At 41.9% G+C, this 21,800-nt stretch overlaps 1 protein-coding gene across 6 annotated transcripts in view; it reads left to right on the forward strand.

Annotated features, from left to right (window-relative positions):
- The window catches only part of nfixa (nuclear factor I/Xa), a 165,954-nt gene that overhangs the window by 114,914 nt on the left and 29,240 nt on the right, over window positions 1-21,800 (forward strand). For all 6 annotated transcript variants that reach the window (XM_088301962.1, XM_088301964.1, XM_088301968.1 and 3 more), the window contains one exon: window positions 21,256-21,318. In XM_088301962.1, the coding sequence (XP_088158088.1) occupies window positions 21,256-21,318 (63 nt within the window). The remainder of the gene's footprint in view (window positions 1-21,255; window positions 21,319-21,800) is intronic.

Consider the following 21,800-nt stretch of genomic DNA (forward strand, 5'->3'; position numbering starts at 1 on the left):
TGAATCAAACAGCGTACTGATGTGTTTGTTGGTGATAGCAGCAAGACCCTCGGCTTTTGACGTGATGAATACTGCAACATGGTTGTCCTATAGGCGGTTTAAACGATTCATAGAATTCATAGAAAGGAAACATGACATTAAAGAAGCTGCCCAGACACCAGCTAATGTCATGTAACACTGATTTATTTTTAGAGCAGTATATTTTTTCTAAGTAAGCAAATACCATTTGAAGGCTAAAACCAACAAGTGAATGAGCCCAACAGTCTCTCCAACCATGGCTAGATGTAGCTTATTTTTTCTGTGGCATAATCCTCTTAAGCCATGTTTGCTCTGTGTGACATGACAATTAATCACCATGAACTTGGGCGCTGTAGTTTGTTTGCTTTTACTCCAGTTGAGTTCATATGAAAGAATAATCACTTTCTTTCAGAATACCAACTGTATCCGATAGACGGATACATATCTGAATATCGTAATGATAATACAAACATATTAAACGTCACATTCTGAGTCACTTTAGCTATTTGACATCAACGGAATTGCATCCAAATGATTATTTACATATCCTTTTAGGGTATTTGATTTTTTTTTAGCAACAAATTTTACGCAATCATTTAAGGTTTACTTTAATCTTCATATCTAATTGACAGATAAAGAAGAGAATTAAGCCATGATCCCCAAATTAAGCCTTCGTGCTCTCAGCCAAAAACTTCAGAACAACCAATGGAGGGAAAAAAGATGAAACTGTTAGATTGAGTCCGTCACAAGACTTTTGAAGGCCTCCGGTCACCTCCTATCTTACATAACAATCTTCTCCTGCCTTTGTCTTTATCTAGTATCTATCCTCGTTCAACCCTTACCAGCTTTACCTCAGGGTTTTTGGCAGTTTTTGGAGCTGCTTTACTCGGCATCAATCCAGGTCGGACAAGTGAAAGGCCTTAATGAGCGAAATCCCCACAAAGCTGCTACTACGGGGATAGTAGAGGCTTATACGTCCCAGTGGACTCTACGTTGACTACAGAAGGTGTTTTTTACGGATTTCAATAGAAAGTCTTCATGTAAGAATTGATGGAGCTTAAACCCTGATGTCACATTGTTTCTACACAACTTTGCAATTATTATGAGAGTCTTCCACTGAAACAGGAAAGTGACTAAGCTTAGCTCAATTGTGTATTATGAGACATACGTTTCAATTAGTTGTAGAGCTACTTTTACTTGCTACAAAAATGATTTCTCTCATTTATATCAATTTGGGAAAGAGCTCTTCAGTTGGAGCGTAACAGTTAATATTTGAGAAAAAAAAATGTCCAGAGCTTTTTTTTTTTTTTTTTTTTTGAGACGATCCCTCTGCTGGTTGCAGCCAAGAAGTGCACTCTCTTATGATTGCTGCAAGACATCAATCAACAATTGGTTTCACATAATTGATCAAGTCTTAATCAATTTTTATGCCCATTTCTAAACTGAGCCCAACTGCGCGATGGAGACAAGCTTTTAAGAGACAGTATGATAATAATCTATATAAATTGGCTTTCTGTGTTGCACTGACTAGAAATCAATCTTGAAATATATTGCTTTTACTTTGGCCCGATTAATCACGAATGTGCAGTGGATCTAAAATGTCTACACACGTGTTTCAGAGGGCATTTTTTTTTTTCTTTGTACGCTACAGTAAGGCTTCCGTTTTGCCACACTATCCCAAAGTCTAGACATGAAGGAGATGTGAGATTGTTGTCACATGTACTAAAACGCCAGTACTTGCCAAAAATTCCTGCAGTTCCTTCAATGTTGCTGTTGGTGCCTTGGCCAGTTTTCTTCTCATCTTAGTATCTTAGTCTCATTTTTCACATCACAAAAACCTGGCATTTAAACAGGGGTGTGTAAACTTTTTATATTGACTTGTGATAGAGTGATTAGCGGCTGGGCCGATTATTGGGGCAGAAATTTGTCGTTTTGTCGATTATCAGTGTGCTTGTGGCCCTGCCTGCAGAAGCAGATTGGTTGCCCACAGCACCATTTGATTGGTTCTATGTGCAGTGGGTAGCAGCAAGCTGCCTGTTTGCTTTTTCACCTCGAGTCACACGTACTACAGGAGAGGTCCCACGAGCAAAGGAAGGTAAGACGACAGACTTTGCCGCAGACTTTGCCGAAATTTTGATCAATGTCGGTCTACTCCAATTTACAGCTAATAGGAAACAATTTGCCGTAGTAAACTTTAAAGAGATGTTTGTTTTCATTGAACTATAAAACGTGCAGCTGAGCCTGGGAGCGCCGTCCACTTTTTGTTACCCTTTTAAAACTTAGTTGTCTATTTTCTAAGCTCTAAAAAAGCTTTAACATGTTGTAAATCACTAAAGTTGTTGAATAAACACGCCCTTAAAGACACTTAAGCTAAGTCAAGTTTGGGAGTTTGTATGTTTCAAAAATTTTACACCATTTTACCCCTTTTTTTTTTTTTAATTTAAATATCAGTTATCGGCCTATTTGACTACTAATAACCGGTATCAGCATGGGCAAGCACCCATACTAGGTTATTGGGCCTTATTTTTCAAGTATCCGGTTCTTGTTTAGGCCGCTGGCAGTAGGTGGCGCTATGCTATGACAGTTTGACACGTTGGTGAATCATCTGCATCAGAAAAAAAGGTTTTGTCCACAATGTTTTGTCATTTTGTTCAATGAAATGTTATATATCAAGCATATTAAACGTAGTGGTACTCTGTATCAGTGAGTACTCAAAGTATCAGACTCATACTGGTATTGGTTTGAAAAAAAAGTATTGAACAACCCTACTTGCGACCAGTCCAGGGTGTAGTCTATCTTTTGCCCTCCATTACCCGACAACTCTCCAGAAAAGTCTGGATCCCTCTGACTTTCTAATGAACTTTTGCCCATTCCTGTGACATTTTGCGCCAAGAATGGAGTTTTATTGCCCAAAGCAAATTTTTGTGACATCAGATCATTACAGTACCGTTCACTTCTTTATCCCCATGATGCATTCATCTTCACGTGGAGTCTCAGATGAACTTAAGGTGCCATGTGACATTAGCAAAACAGCAGTTAGACATGTACAAGACAGACCTACACCAATGTAGCTGGAATTAGTAGAGCTGTAAACATGGCGTTATATAGGGACATAGTGGGCGGCTGTGGCGAAGTATTAAGAAATGAAAAGCACATTTTCATGATTTCATTCCGTCACACCGCTCTCTCTTTCATTCTTGCTGCCCCCCCCGCACCCTCCATTCACCGTTACACTCCCCTGTGTGTTTATTTTCTTCCATTCCCACTTCCCTTGCTCACTCCTCCATCCATCTCCTCTTTCTCCCTGTCAGTTAGCTCATGTAAACTTTGCCTTCGCTCATTGTTTTGCCAAGAGAAATGTGCCTCTGCTTTTGATTAAGCCTTGCGCGTCCCACTTTAATACCTCCTTTCCCAACTTGTACCAGCACGAGACAACCCGTTAAGTGCATCTTGGTTTAAGAGTTTGCGGTGTGTTCACCGGCCATCTGTCACCATCTGATAGGAACTGGTGTGACTTGCGAGATCATCAGGTGTGCCGCTGTGGAATTATTTCATGTATTTTTATTAATATCTGCAGTCATTCACTGGATTTTTAAACTGTACTTTTTTATTTTTTTTTAATCGCAGATTTTTTGTTGTTTTTGTTGTATTGTGGGATTTTGTGGTGATGATTTTACATCACAATAAGCGCAAGCTAGGAGGAAAGAGCGTGTAAAAGATAATGTTTAATGTTTGGGATTATTTCACACGTAGAAGAATATGAAGTGCAGTGTGTCAACTGTAAAGCAGAACTATCTTACACAACTGCACTCTAAGTTCAAGTATACATACACCATTAGCTAATTTAATGTAGCCTACCTCTGATAGCTAGAACGAATTGTAATCCCTCCCTTGACAGAACCGCCACAGCACTTTCAATCACTTCATTGAACAAACGACAGCAAAATAAACGTGGAACAAGCAAATTCACACGATAGCTGCGTGACCAAAATTGACAGTCGCCCAGAGGATGTCCAGGCTAGCTAACGGTTAGCCAATTGACAGCCAGCCGCCATTCTGAGACATCAACAGCCAACACTACACTCTCATTGGCTCCGCCTTCGAAAGCCATAATAAATTATGTTCAAAGTCGCAGATACTACTGTGTAAAACGAAAGAATGGCGGCTCCAAGTAGCTAAAAAATAATACCTGAACTTCATTGGTGCATTATGCAAAAAAAAACGTAAAATTAAAACAGATTTTTGTCTATCGTGGGGGTTCTGAAACGAAATACCATTTCAAATAATGGATTGTTGTTCAACTATCTATGTCAGTGACGTTTAATGACAGGAAGAACAATTAAAAACTCTTCTACAAGATGTCACAAGGGAGATAATTAACCTGTCCATCAAGTTTTTGTGACGTTTTTGTTTGGGGTCGCGCCGTCAGATTTTTGCGTGAATCACTGACATATAGCATGTTTCTTCGAGGCCCTTCATGTCGTGTGCATGCGGCGACGACAAACAAACCAGTTTGCACTAGTGTACATCTACATGTGAACATGCGCAGGTGTTGGTCGGGGCTGCGGATGGCAGCCGCACCTGTCTGCCAGCTGTTTGTAGTCCCTTGAGGCTGTCAGCTGCTTGACTGACAGGTGAGGAGGCCCCGGGCTCCGAGCCACAACACAGCTGGCCTTGCCCAGATGCCGAGTTAGGACAGAAGGGGTGTGTGTGTGTGTGTGCGTGTGTATTTCCTTGGGTTGCCTCATTAACCCTCACCTCCACTTTTTTTCCCCTCCATCAGGGTACAGTCGGCTCCGTTGTTGTTGGGTGGCGAACAGGTGAAATAGCTTTTTACTCGTTAGCTTTTGTCACTTGCCAACTTCAACACAGTGCTGCGCTTAGTCATTCTTCTTACTCACACACTCCACGTTCTCCCTCTGCGCTCTTTAGGGGTTGGGCCCCATGGAAACACATAAAAAAGGGGGCCCATTAAGCATTTAATGTAATGCACTAATATGTTTTGAAACTCCTTGTAAGTTACGGGCCCAAAGAATCGTTAACTATTTCCTGCCATTTACGGCACCCCTGATTGCTGGTGTCACCGCGTTTACCCCCCCCCCCCCACTCCTCCTCCTCCTCCTTCTCCTCTTCTTTCTCCACACCCTCCTCCTTTCCTTCCTTCCCTTGTTGCCGCTCTTTCTCCGGTTCCCTCCATCTCCCCTTTTCCACATAAAGCTGTTTTTCATAGAAGCCCATGCAGCCTGGAATAGCATTCCCCCGGGCGCTGCAGGGTGAAACACTAGACTTTTCTGAGCTGTAGCCAAACAGATGCTGGCTCTTGGAGTCCCACCAGAAACAGGCCTTCATGCTTTTTTTCCACCCTTTTTTATCGCTCTCTTTCTCATTCGCCCTCAGTCTAGTTCCTCCTCTATCTTGCTTTCATGCTTTTTGTCTCTCCCGTTTCTGTACCTGTCTCATCTTGACACTCCCGTCCCTCCTCTTGCTGAGGGAACGTATTTCAGTGTTCACACTGACTTGTCGGGCTTGAAATGTGGCAATAGTCAGTCTCCATTAAACCACTTACAATAACCCCTTTTACACAGCCTGTAAAGGTTTTTTGGGGGGGAGTTGGAATGGAGTCGACCTGACAATTTTCCGCCTTGGGAGATAGAATCGGAGCTGAAATCCAAGCTGCGCGCTAACTGTGTACAGTAAGTGAATGCCTGAGAGGCTGGAGCAAGGTGTGAAGTTTTGACTCCCAGCGTGTTAAAAGCAAATGTCGCTGACCGACAACTCTTTCATAAAACATGCCAGGCACTGACACCATCACGCCTCTAATTATCTGATTGCGTGATGCTGCGTCTGCCACACTCTTGTGGCAAAATGCCACTTTTCCGCGTAAATTTGAGGATAAATTCTACGTATTCTGTTGTTGCTGTAAACGAAAAAAAAAAAAATACTTTGTCCCTAATGTCCTTTGTCCACACTCTTCAATGTTCCCCTTTTGCTGTCTCCTCTCCCAAGTATCGTCCCACTTCTTCTCTACTTTTTCTCAGTTCCTGGCAAACTGTGGCTTGCCTCACCCCTTATTAATTCACGCTCCCCCTATAGCTCTCTCTCCTCAACTTTTCTTCCCCACTCCTTCTTCCCTTCTTGCTCGTCTTTAAATTTGCCTGAACCCAAGGACCCCGTCTGTTACATAAATGGGTTAAACGCAGACACACATGTGCACACATACAGTATGAACTCACTCATGGCTGCACGTACAAACCCTCTTTTCACCACACACGCGCATGCACGCACACACGCACAGAGCGCTATAGGGCCAAACTTGGCTTTACAGCTTTTGGCAGTGGTTCAAATCTCTCCCGGTCTCCACTATCGCTCACTGGCTGATGCAGTGTTTACATGAGCTGCCAGTCACAACCAAATCAAAAGCTTTCCCTCTCAGCTAAGAACAGTCGGGGGCCGAGGAGGTATGTTGCTGTGTGTGGGGGGTGGATGTTAATACTCATTTGACTACAGTCAGTTTCACAGACTAAATGCAGCCATTTTGTAAGCGCCTCATAGCATCTCATACTCCTCCGATGGTGCTTTTTAAACAAATCTTAACAAAGTCAGTCTACTTTTTTGAGTATGTGTAACCATGCAAATTGTCGACTACCATTCAAACTGTCATTAATGATACTTTTACACTGGCCTTTTTTTTTTTTAATCTCTACATCTGCTTAAATACAAAGTTTGAGTACTTTTGCCACCTCTGATTACTGACTTTTGCATTCTCTGGTGTTTAACTTATTATACATTACCCACCCCCCTCCGACAAAGTAGCCATTCATACCTCAAATGAACCCAGTCAACCCAAGGGGACTTAAGCCGTTTATAAGGTTATGTAACATATTATGGCGGCTGCATCGGGCATTACATCACCTCTTAGATTACAGGGGATCTGGTCTGCTCATATACAACCGCTGCCGCAGCATACATGCGAACATACTCTTGTTTCATGGCTCTATATAGTGTGGTTAAAAGCCCATATGTCGGTTTAATGGCTTTGGCACATTTTGCAACAAGGATAGTAAAGTCCCTTAGGTATTTTATGTTCATGGTGCGGCGTCAGGGAGGACAGTTATTGTAATTGATTAGGGTCATAGGTCGAAGCTCAGTGAAATAGCAAGCGCCAGTGACCACGTGTCCAATATCGAGTGTGTCTGTAGCTTAGCCGCGGGATGATGTGTGGGGTGATTTCGGTAAGGAGGTGAATTAGATTTAGAATTAGTGTGGAGACGTTAAGCAGGATGGGCTTAATAGCTAAGCGCCGGGATGTGATGGGGCCAATGTGATCTTTATATAAACAGTCGTGCAGTCACATGAATCGGTATCATAGCAAGATCAATTGATGAGTGCCATCTCAAGTTGTGAGGGAATGCATCAGATGCGTTCACGTGGAATGTGTGATACCTTCAGACGACCAATGTAAGGACTGGCACAGTTTGGGCTGCGTCACAGAGGCGGTGAAGGTGTGCATTTTGGGACAACTGTCATTTTTTTTTTAGGGCTATTGGAATAAAGTTGAGAGGTGTGACTTGCAGACAGGATTTGAATGGCAACCAAAAGGCAGAAAAAGGCTGCTACTGTTTGGCAAGTACTCGAGAGTCACCTGCTGCCCTCTAATCAGCCCGCATTGAATGAATAGCAAATGGTTGTGACTAGGAACTATGCACCTTTAGAAATAATATTACAAAACATGTCTGGGGTAAAATCCCACAAATATGGTAAATTATCAAAATGTCGGCATGACTTTGCTGTATATGACATTCAAGGACTTAAATTAAAAAAAAAAAAAATATATATATATATATATATATATATATATATACACATTAAAAATTACAATTACAACTAAAATGGGAGTGAGTTTCAGGCAAATCCTCAATATGGAGACCATGGAAAGAAACTATTTATATATTTTGCTTATTACACAATCATAATCAGCTGTAACTGTAGACTATTTGCACCTAACTGCAAATCTTATATTTGCACTTAGTGCATAAATGCTGACTGCATTACATTGGCTGTGTACAGCTAAACAACCAAAATGTTAACCATCTCACCTTAAAAGGCTATTAATGCGTCCGGAATCGTAAGTAATATGTACGGTACGTAGAAATTCACAAGTCCTAAACGTAAATCCTTGGCAGGCTTCATTTGCCCATCTTATGTACGTTTTTTTTTTTTTTTTTGCACTCACACACCCATACAGACTGACCTCATGCGTCAGGGATGCAGCTTCCTAATGAGTGCCTATGCCAGCTGACAGATGGTGGTCTGCTTTACTGTACATCTATATCCTGATTAGTTGATCTGTTTGTCTGTGGAGGTGATATCTCTTGTTTGTGGCCAGGCCAAGCTGTTCAGAGCAATCCAGGCTGAGAACATTTGTTGGACTAGCTTGTTGATGTACAGAGCAGAACATGTTCTCATGCAGTATTACTATTTGTTTCAATTGAGGAGTTACCATACCTGGATCTGTGTCTTCTTAAGGCACTGACTGCTCTCATTTTTCTACTATTATTGTTAGAATAGTGCGTAGAGTTTTGCTGTGGTTGACGTCTTCAAGGATATAGGCCCTATACTAGCCAAAGTCATAGTGTTCTTCATACAGTGAGTCAGCAGCGCCACCACTGGTTGGAGCCAAGTAATGCATTGCATATAGCACAGTTGCTGACAACCCCACTTATTATTTTTACTTAAAAAGAAAGTTTTCTTCATTTTCTATAATTATTGTGATATATAGTAGTAGTAGCAGTAGTACAATATTCATTGCAATATAAGTTCATTTATGTCACTTAGCGTTTTCTCAAATCCATCCATCCATTATCGGTGCGGCTTATCCTCACTCTTTGCCAATTAAAATGAATGGAAATGTCATGAATTTGTCCCAGCATCGTCCTTCCCAAAAACAACAAATATTGCAACATATTTTTTTTTTTATAAAGGAAAGGCATGCTCCATGAAAGTGTACTTAATAAAATCATATAGTAATTCCATAATTGCAGTCAATGGAATTATAAATAATTCAACAGTTGTTGTCATACTTTGCATCGGTTGAATGGCATGACATGGCTACCTGGGGGCAGTATAGGACGGACAGACAGGTCAACTGTCCATGGACGTCTGTATCGTATCGACATGTCAGATCGTCTCAGCTCCTCACAGAGGATCAAGCATTTATGACAGAGTACTTTTATCACAATCTCCTTTAGCTTCCACAAAGAGGTCGCTAGTCTTCCAGGGGTCGTCAAATACTGTACAGGTACTCTTAGATTGAATCTCTAAATGTGTTGCCCCACCGTTTCTGTTCAAATGTCAGTTCAAACATCAGCTGCTTAAAAGACCGATACATGCGTTTCCCCACATGTGTTGGCGTTAGCTGTGAGCTAGCGGACTAAAGGCTAAGCTGTGTGTTTTATGTTTCGTTTAAAACATCGAGGAGTGGTCTTAAACATCTTACAGCAACATTTTTGAAAATGTCTTAACTATTTGCAAAGGTGCTACTTTTTGTGAAGTGAGTTCAGTTGAGTCCACTGCAAAAATCCGTCGAATGACTGATCGTGTAAGTCGCGTCAATGATATCTCAAGGCGCCACTGGATTGTTTTATGTTTGATCTTAATTTATGTCGAGCACTTTGTTTCAGCTGAAGTGCTCTGTCGATAAATTTGAGTTGAGTTGGCATACTTTGATAAGGTCCATCCATCTTCCATCCAGGTCTTATACGCTACCTGTTTACGTCCGCAGTATGTCTTGCATCTAAAAGTCAAGCGACGGTGTTGACCCTATTAGTGTTAGTGGGTTGACCTCAAGCTCGCTGTTGCGCCAGGCTCCAGCTCCCTCACATGACCTCACCCTTGGCAAGCCTCTCCATCTGTCCTCGCCATGCCGTACAATGGACAAAGACTGTCCCTGCGCTCTGAGCGCGGGCGCGTGTGTGTGTTTGAACATTAGCGATCTCTCTTTGGAGTGTGTTATTTTTTTGTGGTCGAACTGTTTACTTCACGAGCCAGACGCTCTCTTTAATCGCCAGTCTGCGTAGCAACCCTAAACCGCACTTTAAAGACACGCTGACAAAATAAGTTCGCATCAACCCTCATCAAGCTTCCACTAACACGGCTTCCGTTGGGCAATTTCATTCCATGGCCGCGCGTGTGTGTGTTTCGGCTTACTCGTTTGCGCTTGCTCACTCACACACATTGAGTTTCCTCTCCACTTGTGGCTGTTGCCAAAAGGTCAAAGTTGACCCTTCTTCCAGCGTCTCGTTATCCTGCTCGTCGGCATTGTGTGTTTGTCATGTTGACAGTGTGACGGCGTTGATCAAGTTTGCTCTCCTGGAGCTTCCCTTCACTTATATGATGCCTTGTGTCTTCTTTATTGCCTTCCCTGCGAGTATCCTCTTTTTTTCTTTTGATCATCAACCACCAAGCAGTCATCCCTCTCTCCTCTTGGCATCGTTTGATAGGATTGAGTCACTTGGGGTGTTCATACTTCTCAATGGGACACACGCATTGTGTCCGCTCAGCCCAGTAGGGAGCAACAATCTCCAGTTTTAATTTTGTCACCATGGAAACCCAACTATGCTACCCAGAATGTTATATTGGCTTATTGAAATAACACTGTTTTATTTATTTAAAAAAAAAAAGAAAAATTCAAGACGGGCTTTATGACTGGATGCATTCCCAACAGAATGATCATTATTTCTGTTGCATTTCTCCAGAGATTTTAGTTTACGAGTTCCGTTGTAATTGGGTCTCTTGCTTTACAGTTCGATGCGTTCACCCGACTGACTTATTGATGTATTGTTATGTTCGTAAAGTGGCGCATTTGCTACGGTTTTTCATTGAAGTGTTCCTCGTGAGAGACATACTTGGCTGCGGCAGGAATTTTTGTTATCGTCGTTATCTCAGCGGAGCTTTTGGAGGAGTTGGCAACCTTCGTCGGTATCACTTTGTGGATGTGCGGGTGAGTGCGTGTTTGTGTGTGACTGTGTTGAGGATGTTTTCTCATTCTTATCGACGTGTCCTTGGCTGTCGAGTGCGCCAGCGCTCTGCTCGTGTAGTTCACTTTCTTTTATGTGCCTTGCGAAGAAATGCTCACGGGCTGACGACGACTGAGAAAACTACATGAAAAGACTGTTAACCTAACAAATGCCGTGTATGAAAAGCAAGCAGGTGGTCAACATTGTTGAAAGTGACCTCACAAAGAAAGAAAGCTAATGAGCATATGGAGGCAAAGATTGTTCCAATTGTAGCACAAGGACGAAGCTTACCTTAAAGAACCTCTTCAGTGCTGGCCAGGGAGGAAGAGTGTATTAGGACTCATACAAAAAAAAATGGGGCCTGCAGGAAGAGATGGTGAAGGAGGAAAAACCCAAATCCCAACAGAGGCCTTCCCCCACTTCCCGCCTCATACTTGTCCTCCTCTGTTTTTACAACACTTCACAGCTTTGTACCGTTACTCCACTTGTCTCGAGACGTTGTCTGTGTCAGATTTCATAGCTTCTCCTGCCGTGTACACTCCCTATACTCCCTACTACTTGCTCGTACTCCTCTCATGGTCACACGTGTTAGATAGTGATCTGATTTATGCTGCTCTAGCCTTTCTGCAAATACTTGTCTCATTCTTTAGTAGCTGTTATAGTGGAGCGTAAAAGGTCGAACACACAATCCATTACTGGATGCTGGTCAACAATTTTCCGCAGGTGAAATAATGGAAAAAATACATTCTCAATGATCTTTACTGGCAAGTGAGCAACTGTGATGTCATTTTCAATGGACAGCATGTGACAAAATGGCCGCCTCCTGGAGATGGAAAAAACGGGAGAATTTTGCTGCTTAATTTATATTCCGCAAATGGAAGAACATTTTTGACTCTACTTCCCCTTTAAGTCATTCTTGAATGAAAGGGTGTTAACATAAACGCTAAAAGCAGTGACAAAACTTATCGTAGTGTGCACCTTCTATCATTCTGTCACTTTAGCCACTGAGCAGCCAGGGCAGAAACACGTTACAGTTGGATTCCACTTATGGGCATTTGAATTTGATTTTAGAACTTTGTCACTATGCCTTGTTTCATTTTTGAGCCCTCAAACTCCTTTTTTGCATCACAACCACCTGGCTCAGCCTTGTGTGTGAGTGTGAAGCCTTTGGTTGTTTAGCTTTCCCTCCGACGGTGTTAGTGTTCAGCCTGCACTGTGTTGGATCTTGCTATCGCAGAGCAAAATGCAGTAGGGATAAACTCTTCCTCGTATCTCGCCAACGTTCACGGCGCCGTACTTCGCATCTCCTTCCCTTTTCATGTCTTTGTCTTTTGTCTCTCTGTGGCAGGCCTGCTTCTCTGTGCAGTCTAGAGAGTGAAGTCTGAGCTAGCCCAGGAGTCTGGCCCAAGGCCTTGTTGCTTTATTTGCATTTCACCATGGGCTCCCCGTGCCAGGAAATCGCCACCTGGTGGAGATAATCCCTCACTGCAGCCACACCTTCAGCATGTGTGACGTTTGTTTGCATCAAGCAAACACTGTGTTGGTAGCAGTGAAAGTCGATGTGTATATTTTCCTTCTCTCCTAGCCCCCATCACCACCCCACCCACTTCCCACACGTGTACCTCTTACTCTTTCCCTTTCCGGCCTTTGTGTAGCTGTATTGATTTGGGCTGAAGCGGGACGGTGCAGACACACTGTCCCTTAACAGGCTTAGGCCCCTGCTGCAGTTGACTCCTTTAAGCTGAGTAGATATGGAGGTTGACAGGGTAATAATGCTGGTGTCAACACCACTTAGGGGACAGTTATATCAGTATCAACTCGACGGGGGGACTTTCACACTCTGTTAGGCTGGGTCATGAACTGTGCTGGGGCCCCCGGCCATAGACACACACATGCAGCAAATGCAGACTGTTCTGAATAGAAATGACCCCAGTCAGTCATATAGGAACCAATGTTGTCGTCAATAAGTACCTACGGTCTCGTGAGCTGTAATATAATACCTGTGTGATGTTAACAAAACTCGCTTCAAAAAAGTACAGCTTGGCCCAAAGATGAACCTGCCAACATTGTGGCCAGATGTGGTTAATATAGCAGAAAACAGTGTTTCTTTTTTTTTCTATGGTAGCGCTGTGGTATGCACTTTGTAAAATATCTGGTAAAGTACCTTTCATATACAGTACTCTTGTTCAAGCAAAAACAGCATGTGTGCAAACCATGTTTTAATTGGGTATAAACTAGCCTACAGTATGTGAAAATAAATTCATAATTGATTTAACAAGGCAATAGACGTCGAACCAGAGACTGACCCGACACCAAGCAACAGTTTCATCTTTATTTTGCGTAGAGATTTTATTGTCATACAGTGAATTTAGACACTTGGAGATTTCACATGGTAAAAATGAATATTGGTACTGGCAACAATGTTTCCCAGTCTTAAGATATGTTTTTTTTTTTTTTTGCCTTTTTAAAAATCTATACTTCTTTAAACTGCTGCCGATAGCAGGCATAAACTACTCTCCCCAGTGGCTTACACAAATGTTTCAAGTGTCAAGTACACCTCAGTGACACACCTGAAGGGAATTAGCACGGTAATTACTGCATGCCTGCGCACTGTTTGTGACCAACACCTTGATGAGGCCGGTGAATGGTACTTCGGGGATTTTTTGGGGAGTGTTTTGAGCCCTAAAAAAAAAATAAAGCTGACATTTTTGGGCAATTATTTTGCATCAAGTATTATTTAACCCTCCAATATTACTTTGTGTTGACATTTTTTTGGGTCATAATACATCATTGAGTGGTGTAAAATCTAAATGAATTTTTAATATTTTACATTTTCTTAATATCTTGTACAAGTATTTAACTGTGAAAAAAAAAGTATAAAAAAATTATGAAGTGCAGAATAAAATTAATTGTGATGATACATTTATGTGGATGAAAACAAAACACTGAATATTGAATATTGATTTCATTCTATTCATGAAATCTGTACTGGCTCGGTCAGGCCTGTGTCAGCGAACTTTGGGTGGCCCTGAACTGTCGCGTATTAGTCCCGGGCCACTGGGTCACTGATAATGTTGAATCCTTAAAAGGCGTTTGACATTTGTTATCCAATTGAGTGCCTGAATATAGAATTATTTCCAACTTGTTTTCTTTTTCCTGAATATTTAACCTTTCCGAGAACATCACGGGTTACAGCGATACCAGCAGCAGTCCAGTGGCTCATTTTTGTTGTTTTATTTTAAATAGTTTATTTGACATTATCTCTTTCGTCCCGCCATGAAAATATTTATAATTTTTTAATTCGAGACATGTTTGTATTTGTGTAACATAATTCTCCTTTTGGAGTCCTGTTCTCAATATGTATCGATATTGGAATTTAATCTAGTAAATTTTTAACCTCCATAGAATAAAACTCCTGTCAAAAGTCACATTTTAGTGTGTGATTCGAGAAAAGTAACCCGGAGGTCCACAGTAATCTGCACTGATGAAGACAAGACATTGCGGTCGATTGAGAGGAAAAAGAATCAAGAGAGGGAGGGCCGAACAGGAAGGAACGAAGCGCGTTAAAGAAATGGGGGCATGTATGGGCATCCAGCCAGCCACGATCCGCCCCCAACCTTCTAAAACCTCCACTCAGCAACCCCACATCGTACGCCGCCCATTCCCTGCAAGTTCATGTATACTCTCTGGACCCTTCACACACACCCCCCCCATTCCCGCTCCCACTTTCTTTCTCTTTCCCTTTCCTACCCTCCTTGTAATCCCCCTTCTCCCTCCTCCTGTCTCTGCTCCTCCTTCCATCCCTCCCCCCCACCTCCTCTCCTCCCTCATCTCTCAGCATCCCTCTCTCCTGGGTCTTCTTGCTGTGGTGCGGCGCTGTTGGCAAAGCGTGGGCGCAGGCGGCACACAGACGGGAGCACAGATGGGCAGCAAGCTGCGCAAGGCAGCCTGGCACACCTGCTACACATGCACACACACACACACACACGCACACACACGCACACACACGCCTCGCCAAACAGTTTGCCTGGCTGTGAGTGGCACAGTCACACAAATGCATACATCCATACGCTAATAGATTCACATGAATATCCATATGTACGCACAGCACTTTGAAAAAACTGAGCTCTTCAGAGTGTCCTTAATATTATTCATTGAAACCTTTTTTTATTTTATGTATTTATTTATTTTTTTATTAATTTTCCACAAATAAGTCACATTCATACATCTGGCTTAGCTCAATGTGAAATGTATGTGTAATGGAATATTCCCTTCTGTATTAGATGCACTTGAATAAAATGTAAGAAAAAACATATATGTTAGAAAGAAAAATAATGAAATAATATCCAATAAAAGAGCGCCGTGAACATCTGTGTGGGATAGCCAGGGGGATTAGGAGGTTTTGGAACATTTTAAGCGCATTAAGGATTAAAAAAAGGTCAGAATGTTTAGCAACATACCGATAAACCTCTTAAGCGAAACCCAATTGGGAGGCTGTATGCCGTGATCCTGTGTTTTGGGGAGGAGAAGAGCAGAGTGGAGGAGGAGGTGGCGGTGGAGAAGTGGGGAGACGGGAGTTGCAATTGTTCCAGCAAAGAAAAAAGTCAGATAGAAGCAACACATGGCGACGCACACAATTGCAGACACAGATTGATATGACAAAGTATTGTTTTCTATTACGGTGCACAAGCTTCACATATCAGCAGTGTAGTTGTCAGACCTAATTTACAATATATTAAACATCATTGCTGCTATTTTAGTCACCAATAAAAAGCAATGTTTGATTCATATTATCGTAAAACATTTAACTTACAATGCATAAAAATGAATCAGCTCGTATAATTACTGCGACAGTTTGTACTAAATGCTTGACAACTTTTCTTCTTTCTCGAACATGGTATTTTATCTAACCTTTTAGAGATGATCCGATTGATCGGTAATCGATCGTGATCAACTGATTTTCCTCGAAACATAGTAGAGATCAGCCTTTGTTCAGTGTTGCGTTCCCGCTCCTCCTCTTTTCCTTAATGCTGCATGCCAAATTTGGATAGGACGTTTTGTTTTTGTTGTTTTTGAATCTGATTCCTCTATTTAATGGAAAAAATGATAATCGTTCGTGAGCAGCTCTAAATTATTTCAAAGCGACTCCATGTGATCAGAATCTGTTTCAACGAATGTCACTGATGGATGCATAGGTATCAAAATTGACAGCATAAAACCCTGATTGGAACAACCCTAATCTTAAATAATCAACTCAGCTTTTTATTTCTGGAGTTCTTTCACAGCAACCACAGCTGCAACAAAGTTCTGTAAATAAAACATAAAAGGCAACAATAAAAAAAATAATACAATGAAAAATAGCTGAATAAAGCACTCATTTCTAATTAAAATATACAAGAGCTCCCTGTTCTTTGACATTCAGCGCACAGGATGTGCAGTGTTTCATTTCATTGATGTGCACATGTTGTGTAAAGATTTTAGTCGAGGAGCAAGACTGAAGTCTCCAATGACCAGTATGACCAAAGATGTTTGTGGTCAGAATCCTGAAATTGTAATCTAGCGATCACAGCAGGCATAATATCATTCACATTTGCTTCAAGAGGAGCTTGAATGTAAACAAACAAATGCAGTTTTTTAACAGCCAATCGTTCATCCTATGGCGGGTAAGACACATGCCCCAGTAAGATGGATAAAATCAACATGTCATACTTGTTTTTTAATCATACGTGAAAAAAAAAAAAAATACAAAGGAGTGTTTAGGAATGTTAATTCCTCACTTTTAAATTTTGCCTGATTTGAGGGATTTTCATTTGTAGTACAAAATTTTTCTATAGCTCATTTCAGTGAGTTGCAATCTGGAAATCCCCCCCCCCCCCGCCCACCTTCAGAACTCTATTTTGGTGCTCATCTCTGCCATGTTGGCTGTCTGCTGGTCTAACTTGATCTGACCTCTCACACCAGTCGTATAACAGCAAAATCCAACAAGTCTATTAGCCGAGCTTAACCTATGGCTAATAGATGACATTGTGGTGTTGGTGCTTCATCAAAACGGAGTTTAAAAAAAAAAACAGGTTTAGTTCATTTCAAGATCCACATTGCAGCAAGTCGTGGCAAGTGGAAAGTCGTAGGCTTGGTTTCAGAGTTATTATTTGAGTCTCATAAAACGACAGGAATGGAAGCGCTTAGAGAGGACCATATGTCACACATGGCAAAATGGGGCGGGGAGGAAAATGCTCTACAGATGGAACTGATAAAGGAAAAAGCCACAGAAATATGTGAGCGTTGACAGTGGGAGGTACAGTAGTCTGTAGAACCTTCTACACCAGCCAGTTGGGAATGTTGAGCTGCTATTGAGCCTGAAAAGTAATACTTATCTCATTTACATCAAACATCATTTAAATAAACAAGGAATCTTTACATTATATAGCCATCCTCAAGCTCATTTCGGGGCAGCACAACGCTAGTGACTTAAAACCACTTTGCGGCTCTTTGCTATTCATCCAACAGACTATAGCTAACAAGTCTAGATTTCACAATAGGTGATTAATTTGAGATAGGATTGACCTGACTTTTTGAGATATGAACCGTCAAACTTGAGGCATGAGGTCTGTGTGGTGGCAGTGAACTAAACTCACTGCACCACAAACAGCAGTTTGCTCCAACTAAACAAAGGAAGGAGAATTATACATTGTGTATTTTAAGTAAATACATATTGTCCGCTATCTTAATGTGAACAATACAATGGGAAATAACACGTGCACACTGGCATCTTTATGGTGGTTTTGTTACTCTAGAAGCAATGACTATATGAAGCAACATATTGAAGAGAGATAATATAGCAATACTCACAGGCATATGTTATTTATCTTCTGCGAAGAATGACTAATAATACTGTCATATTGGTTTGTTTGTCTCATACTGCCCCCAGGTGGCCAAGACATGCACAACACAATAAGCAGCACAATGTATGTTAGAAGAGAACGCGTGATGAAAAAGAAAACATGTAATTCTTTTTTATTCCATATAATTATGTCACTACTGTGTTTTATATAGTTCCAGTTCCAGTATTAATCTAGTGTCAAATCAGGTTGCAGTTTCAAGACACATCTCAAAATGTGACAGTTTATGTAATACCTGTCATTGTTTTTCTCACTTGTTCCATTCCAAATCTTTCACTCATATGTGCCAAATTTGGCTCCGAAGTGACCTCATTTGACAGTGCATCGACGTTACGCTGTCTTAATTAGGCCGTGCTGGCTGGGAGGAGCTCGGCATGAAGCTGAAAGGTTTGAAGTGAGCGGCAGGGGGATTACTCGAGGTCGAGGGTTGTCCGAGGGGCCTGCAGAGCTCTGATTGGAGGTGCGGAGGCCACAGCTTCGTGGTCTGGGTGGCGAGATAAAGGGCTGGCTGCGAATTTCGACGGGTTGTGGCTGTTATAGACTCTAACTGGCCCAGTTGTGATAAACAGTCAGCGGACCCGACAGTATGATCACTGTGTGGCTTTCCAGTAAAACTGATAACCTCTTGTAGCGATGTAGAGCTGCATCTTTAATGCAGCTGGCTAATTCTGGAGGCTAATTGCGGTCTTGGGACTGCACACATACTCACACACAGATACGCCCCGGGCTCACTGTGTACACATTGTATATGGAGTAGTTGTGGCTGGATCTTCCAACCAGTGATTAGAAGGTGCGAGAAATGGAGTGTTTACAATATTCTCGAGCCCTGTGGCGAAATACTACACGTCGGTAAAAGTCCAGTGTAGTCGGGTTGTTTTCCCAACAGCTTGCATTGGCACTCGCATGTTTACTCTCGAGTGTTTGTCCGTCTATGAGGGGCTCAATGTATCAGGGGTGCGCGCGCAGCCTCGTGCGTTGGGAGCCAGTGCCGTCAGTTACCTGGAATGCGGAGCCACCGCCAATGCTAAGATGGCTGCCAAGCTCTAAGATGGCTGCCAGGATTACACGCAGCCCGCGATGGGGCGACGGTGACGAGTGAGGGATTCTGCATGAGAGGAGCGAGCAGAAAGGGAGGTCTCTTTGCCTTTCTGCGCTCTGTCTCTCTGCGGATGGCTTCGTAGGCAGCGAGACAGGCCTGTTATTTTTTCTCCTCACTAGGCTAATCTGTGGCTTAGAGCGGCTGCAAGGCAAATGCTGCTGGCAGGAGTCTGTAGGCTCTGTTATCACCTACAGCCTGCGAATAAACACCTCCTTCAGCTCGCTTCCTTGCAACATTGGTCCGAATTGATCACCAATAGCATACACACACACACACACACACACACAGACCCTCAATTCTGATCACAAACTCCGGCGCATGACCTCTCGTAGCATTCTCAGGTATCTGTACTCAACTTGAGGATATTTTTATCTGATGACTTCTTTACTTATGCTTCTTACATTTGTAAACAGATCTGTAGTTTCTACTCCTGACTATGGTTTGTTACTTTTTTTAAAGCTCCATAGTTAATGATGCGTCATCAAAAAAATGACATCAATATCGAGCGTTAACGTGCAATGCGGTGAAGATATTGATTGATTGTGAGGTCTTGTAAGCGGAAAAACAGGGAGAGCAGCGACATGCAGGAACATGAAACGGAACGTTGAAGACGAAGAGAAGCAAGATATTCGCAATGCACTTGAGGGTAACGTTTGATGTCGGCTACAAAAAATCCATGCAGATAATGTGTATTTTTTTTTCAGTTATCATAATCTAATTTAGCGTTTTTTGTCATGAGCAAAGGTATGTCCAGGGATTTTTTTATTCTTAGTACAAAAACTGTACAAGTTTAATAAATAGTTGTTTTTTTCCACCTTGCGCCAGGTTAGCAATGATTAATGATTAATTAAAATATATTTATTTACTTTAGTATTTAAGTACATTTCAGAATTTCTACATGTAACTTTAAAAGTGAAGTAGACTCAAAAACTTTCTTTCCAGTAATATGTTTTGTGCATCCCTACTGGTCCGCACACTACATTCTCATTAGTGTTGCATTTTAGGAAGGTGAATTTGTGCAAAATCCACCATTTTTATCTCTCTCTGGGGGCGGCCATTTTACAAGTTGATGTCGACTGAAAACAACGTCTCAGTTGCTCAGGGCTTAAGTAACAACCGAGCTTGCATACGTCACATGATCAAATTTAGAAAACAAGTGCGTGGTTGGTCATTACCTGAGATGGATAAAAATGGCTTGATTTTGCTCCTTAACTCATATTCCACACATGCACTATTAATCATAATGTTGTGTTTTAGACTAGTGGAACATAATGTAAAGAGCATTTTTGTGCTGACTTAACCTTTAAGGATTTAATTCAGTATTTTTACCAGAGTATTTTACACAAGTATCTGTAAGTACACTTGAATTTAGAGTGAGTACTTTTGCCACCACTGCATCATCATGAATGTGAAAGCGGTCGCACATGACAAAAACCTGGATAAGACAACGTTGCCTTTTGACACCCCGGACTCGTGTTACAAAACCCGCAGCTTCTCCATTCGCAATGTTGCCCCTTTGTTGCCAAGGCCAGCCGTGTGCGGCTAGCCACTCATGTGAGTGAAGCCGATTGCATTCATAGGCCAGTCATAACAGGTGTGCGCGAATGTGAATGTGTGCAAAGATTAGTGTTGCTTGTCTGCCCCCATGGGGAATAGTTTTCCTGCGACTAAAACACGCTCCGCCTCAAATCCTCGGGCACAGCCAGACTTCCGTGGTCAGCTGTTTTCCAGAGTCTGTTTTTGCGACGATGAAACGGAAATTAGAGGAAGAAACAGATTGCGAGTGCACATGCTCGTGTGCCTGCGCGTTCATATGTGAGAGTGTGTGCACGCGTGTGTGCGTAAGGTGCTCTGTTTATGCAGACTAAATCCCTACCAGCAAGAAGGTATTAAACAGGATTAGGGCACGGGATATGATTGCGTAGTTAGATACTTATTGGCATAACAGCACTCTGTAAATAATTGCACCTTCACTCAGCGGGGGAGATGGGAGCAAGCTTCCCGGGATGTAAAAAAAACCGTCACGCTTGAAAAAAAAAAAAAAAGTGTGACTTCACTAACACGTGTATCATAACTTAGCACATACTGCAAATGCAGCTTGTTCACGCTGCACCTCACAGTTAGACTTATGAATACAGTATTTGAAAATAAACAGCTTTTACTCCATTAACGAAAATATGTCCAAATAGTAACCATTTCTCTTTGTGTCTCCATTTTTTTGAAGAATCCGGACAATCAGACAGCTCCAGCCAACAGGGGGACACGGACATTAAACCACCTCCAAATGGTAAGCATATATACACACACACACACACGCACACACACTGTAAGGAACATGACTAATCTCATCTGGAAGCAATTGAGACCAAATCGACTGCACCACTTGGATGTAGGAGTAGCACTCGTTTGCTAGCTAAAAATGAACAGCATGGCATTGAAACAGGAGTTCAGAGCATTCCTAGTCATACAACTCGATGTTAAAGTATTTAAAAAATAAAATAGTACCTGCAGTCAACCATCATTTTGGCAGTATAACACTTTGGGTCTGTTTTTTTCTTCTTTGTCAATATAGAGCGAATTATGAACAGTTCCAAATAGCTGTCTTAGCGCATAACTTTCAAATTTTTGCTAATGAACAAAAGCAATGTGAGGAAAAGCCGACCAGAACAGCTGAGATTTGGAAACGTGAGTCAGAAGCACTTTAATTGATGGCAGTTGTGTTCTAGCTCCAATTTAATATCAATTTGAATGTCTCCATTTTTAAGAAGC

Source organism: Idiotropiscis lumnitzeri, chromosome 8 (genome assembly GCF_059441095.1).
Source record: "Idiotropiscis lumnitzeri isolate Australia: NSW breed Sydney's pygmy pipehorse chromosome 8, RoL_Ilum_1.0, whole genome shotgun sequence".
In the NCBI taxonomy this organism is placed as follows: Eukaryota; Metazoa; Chordata; class Actinopteri; order Syngnathiformes; family Syngnathidae; genus Idiotropiscis; species Idiotropiscis lumnitzeri.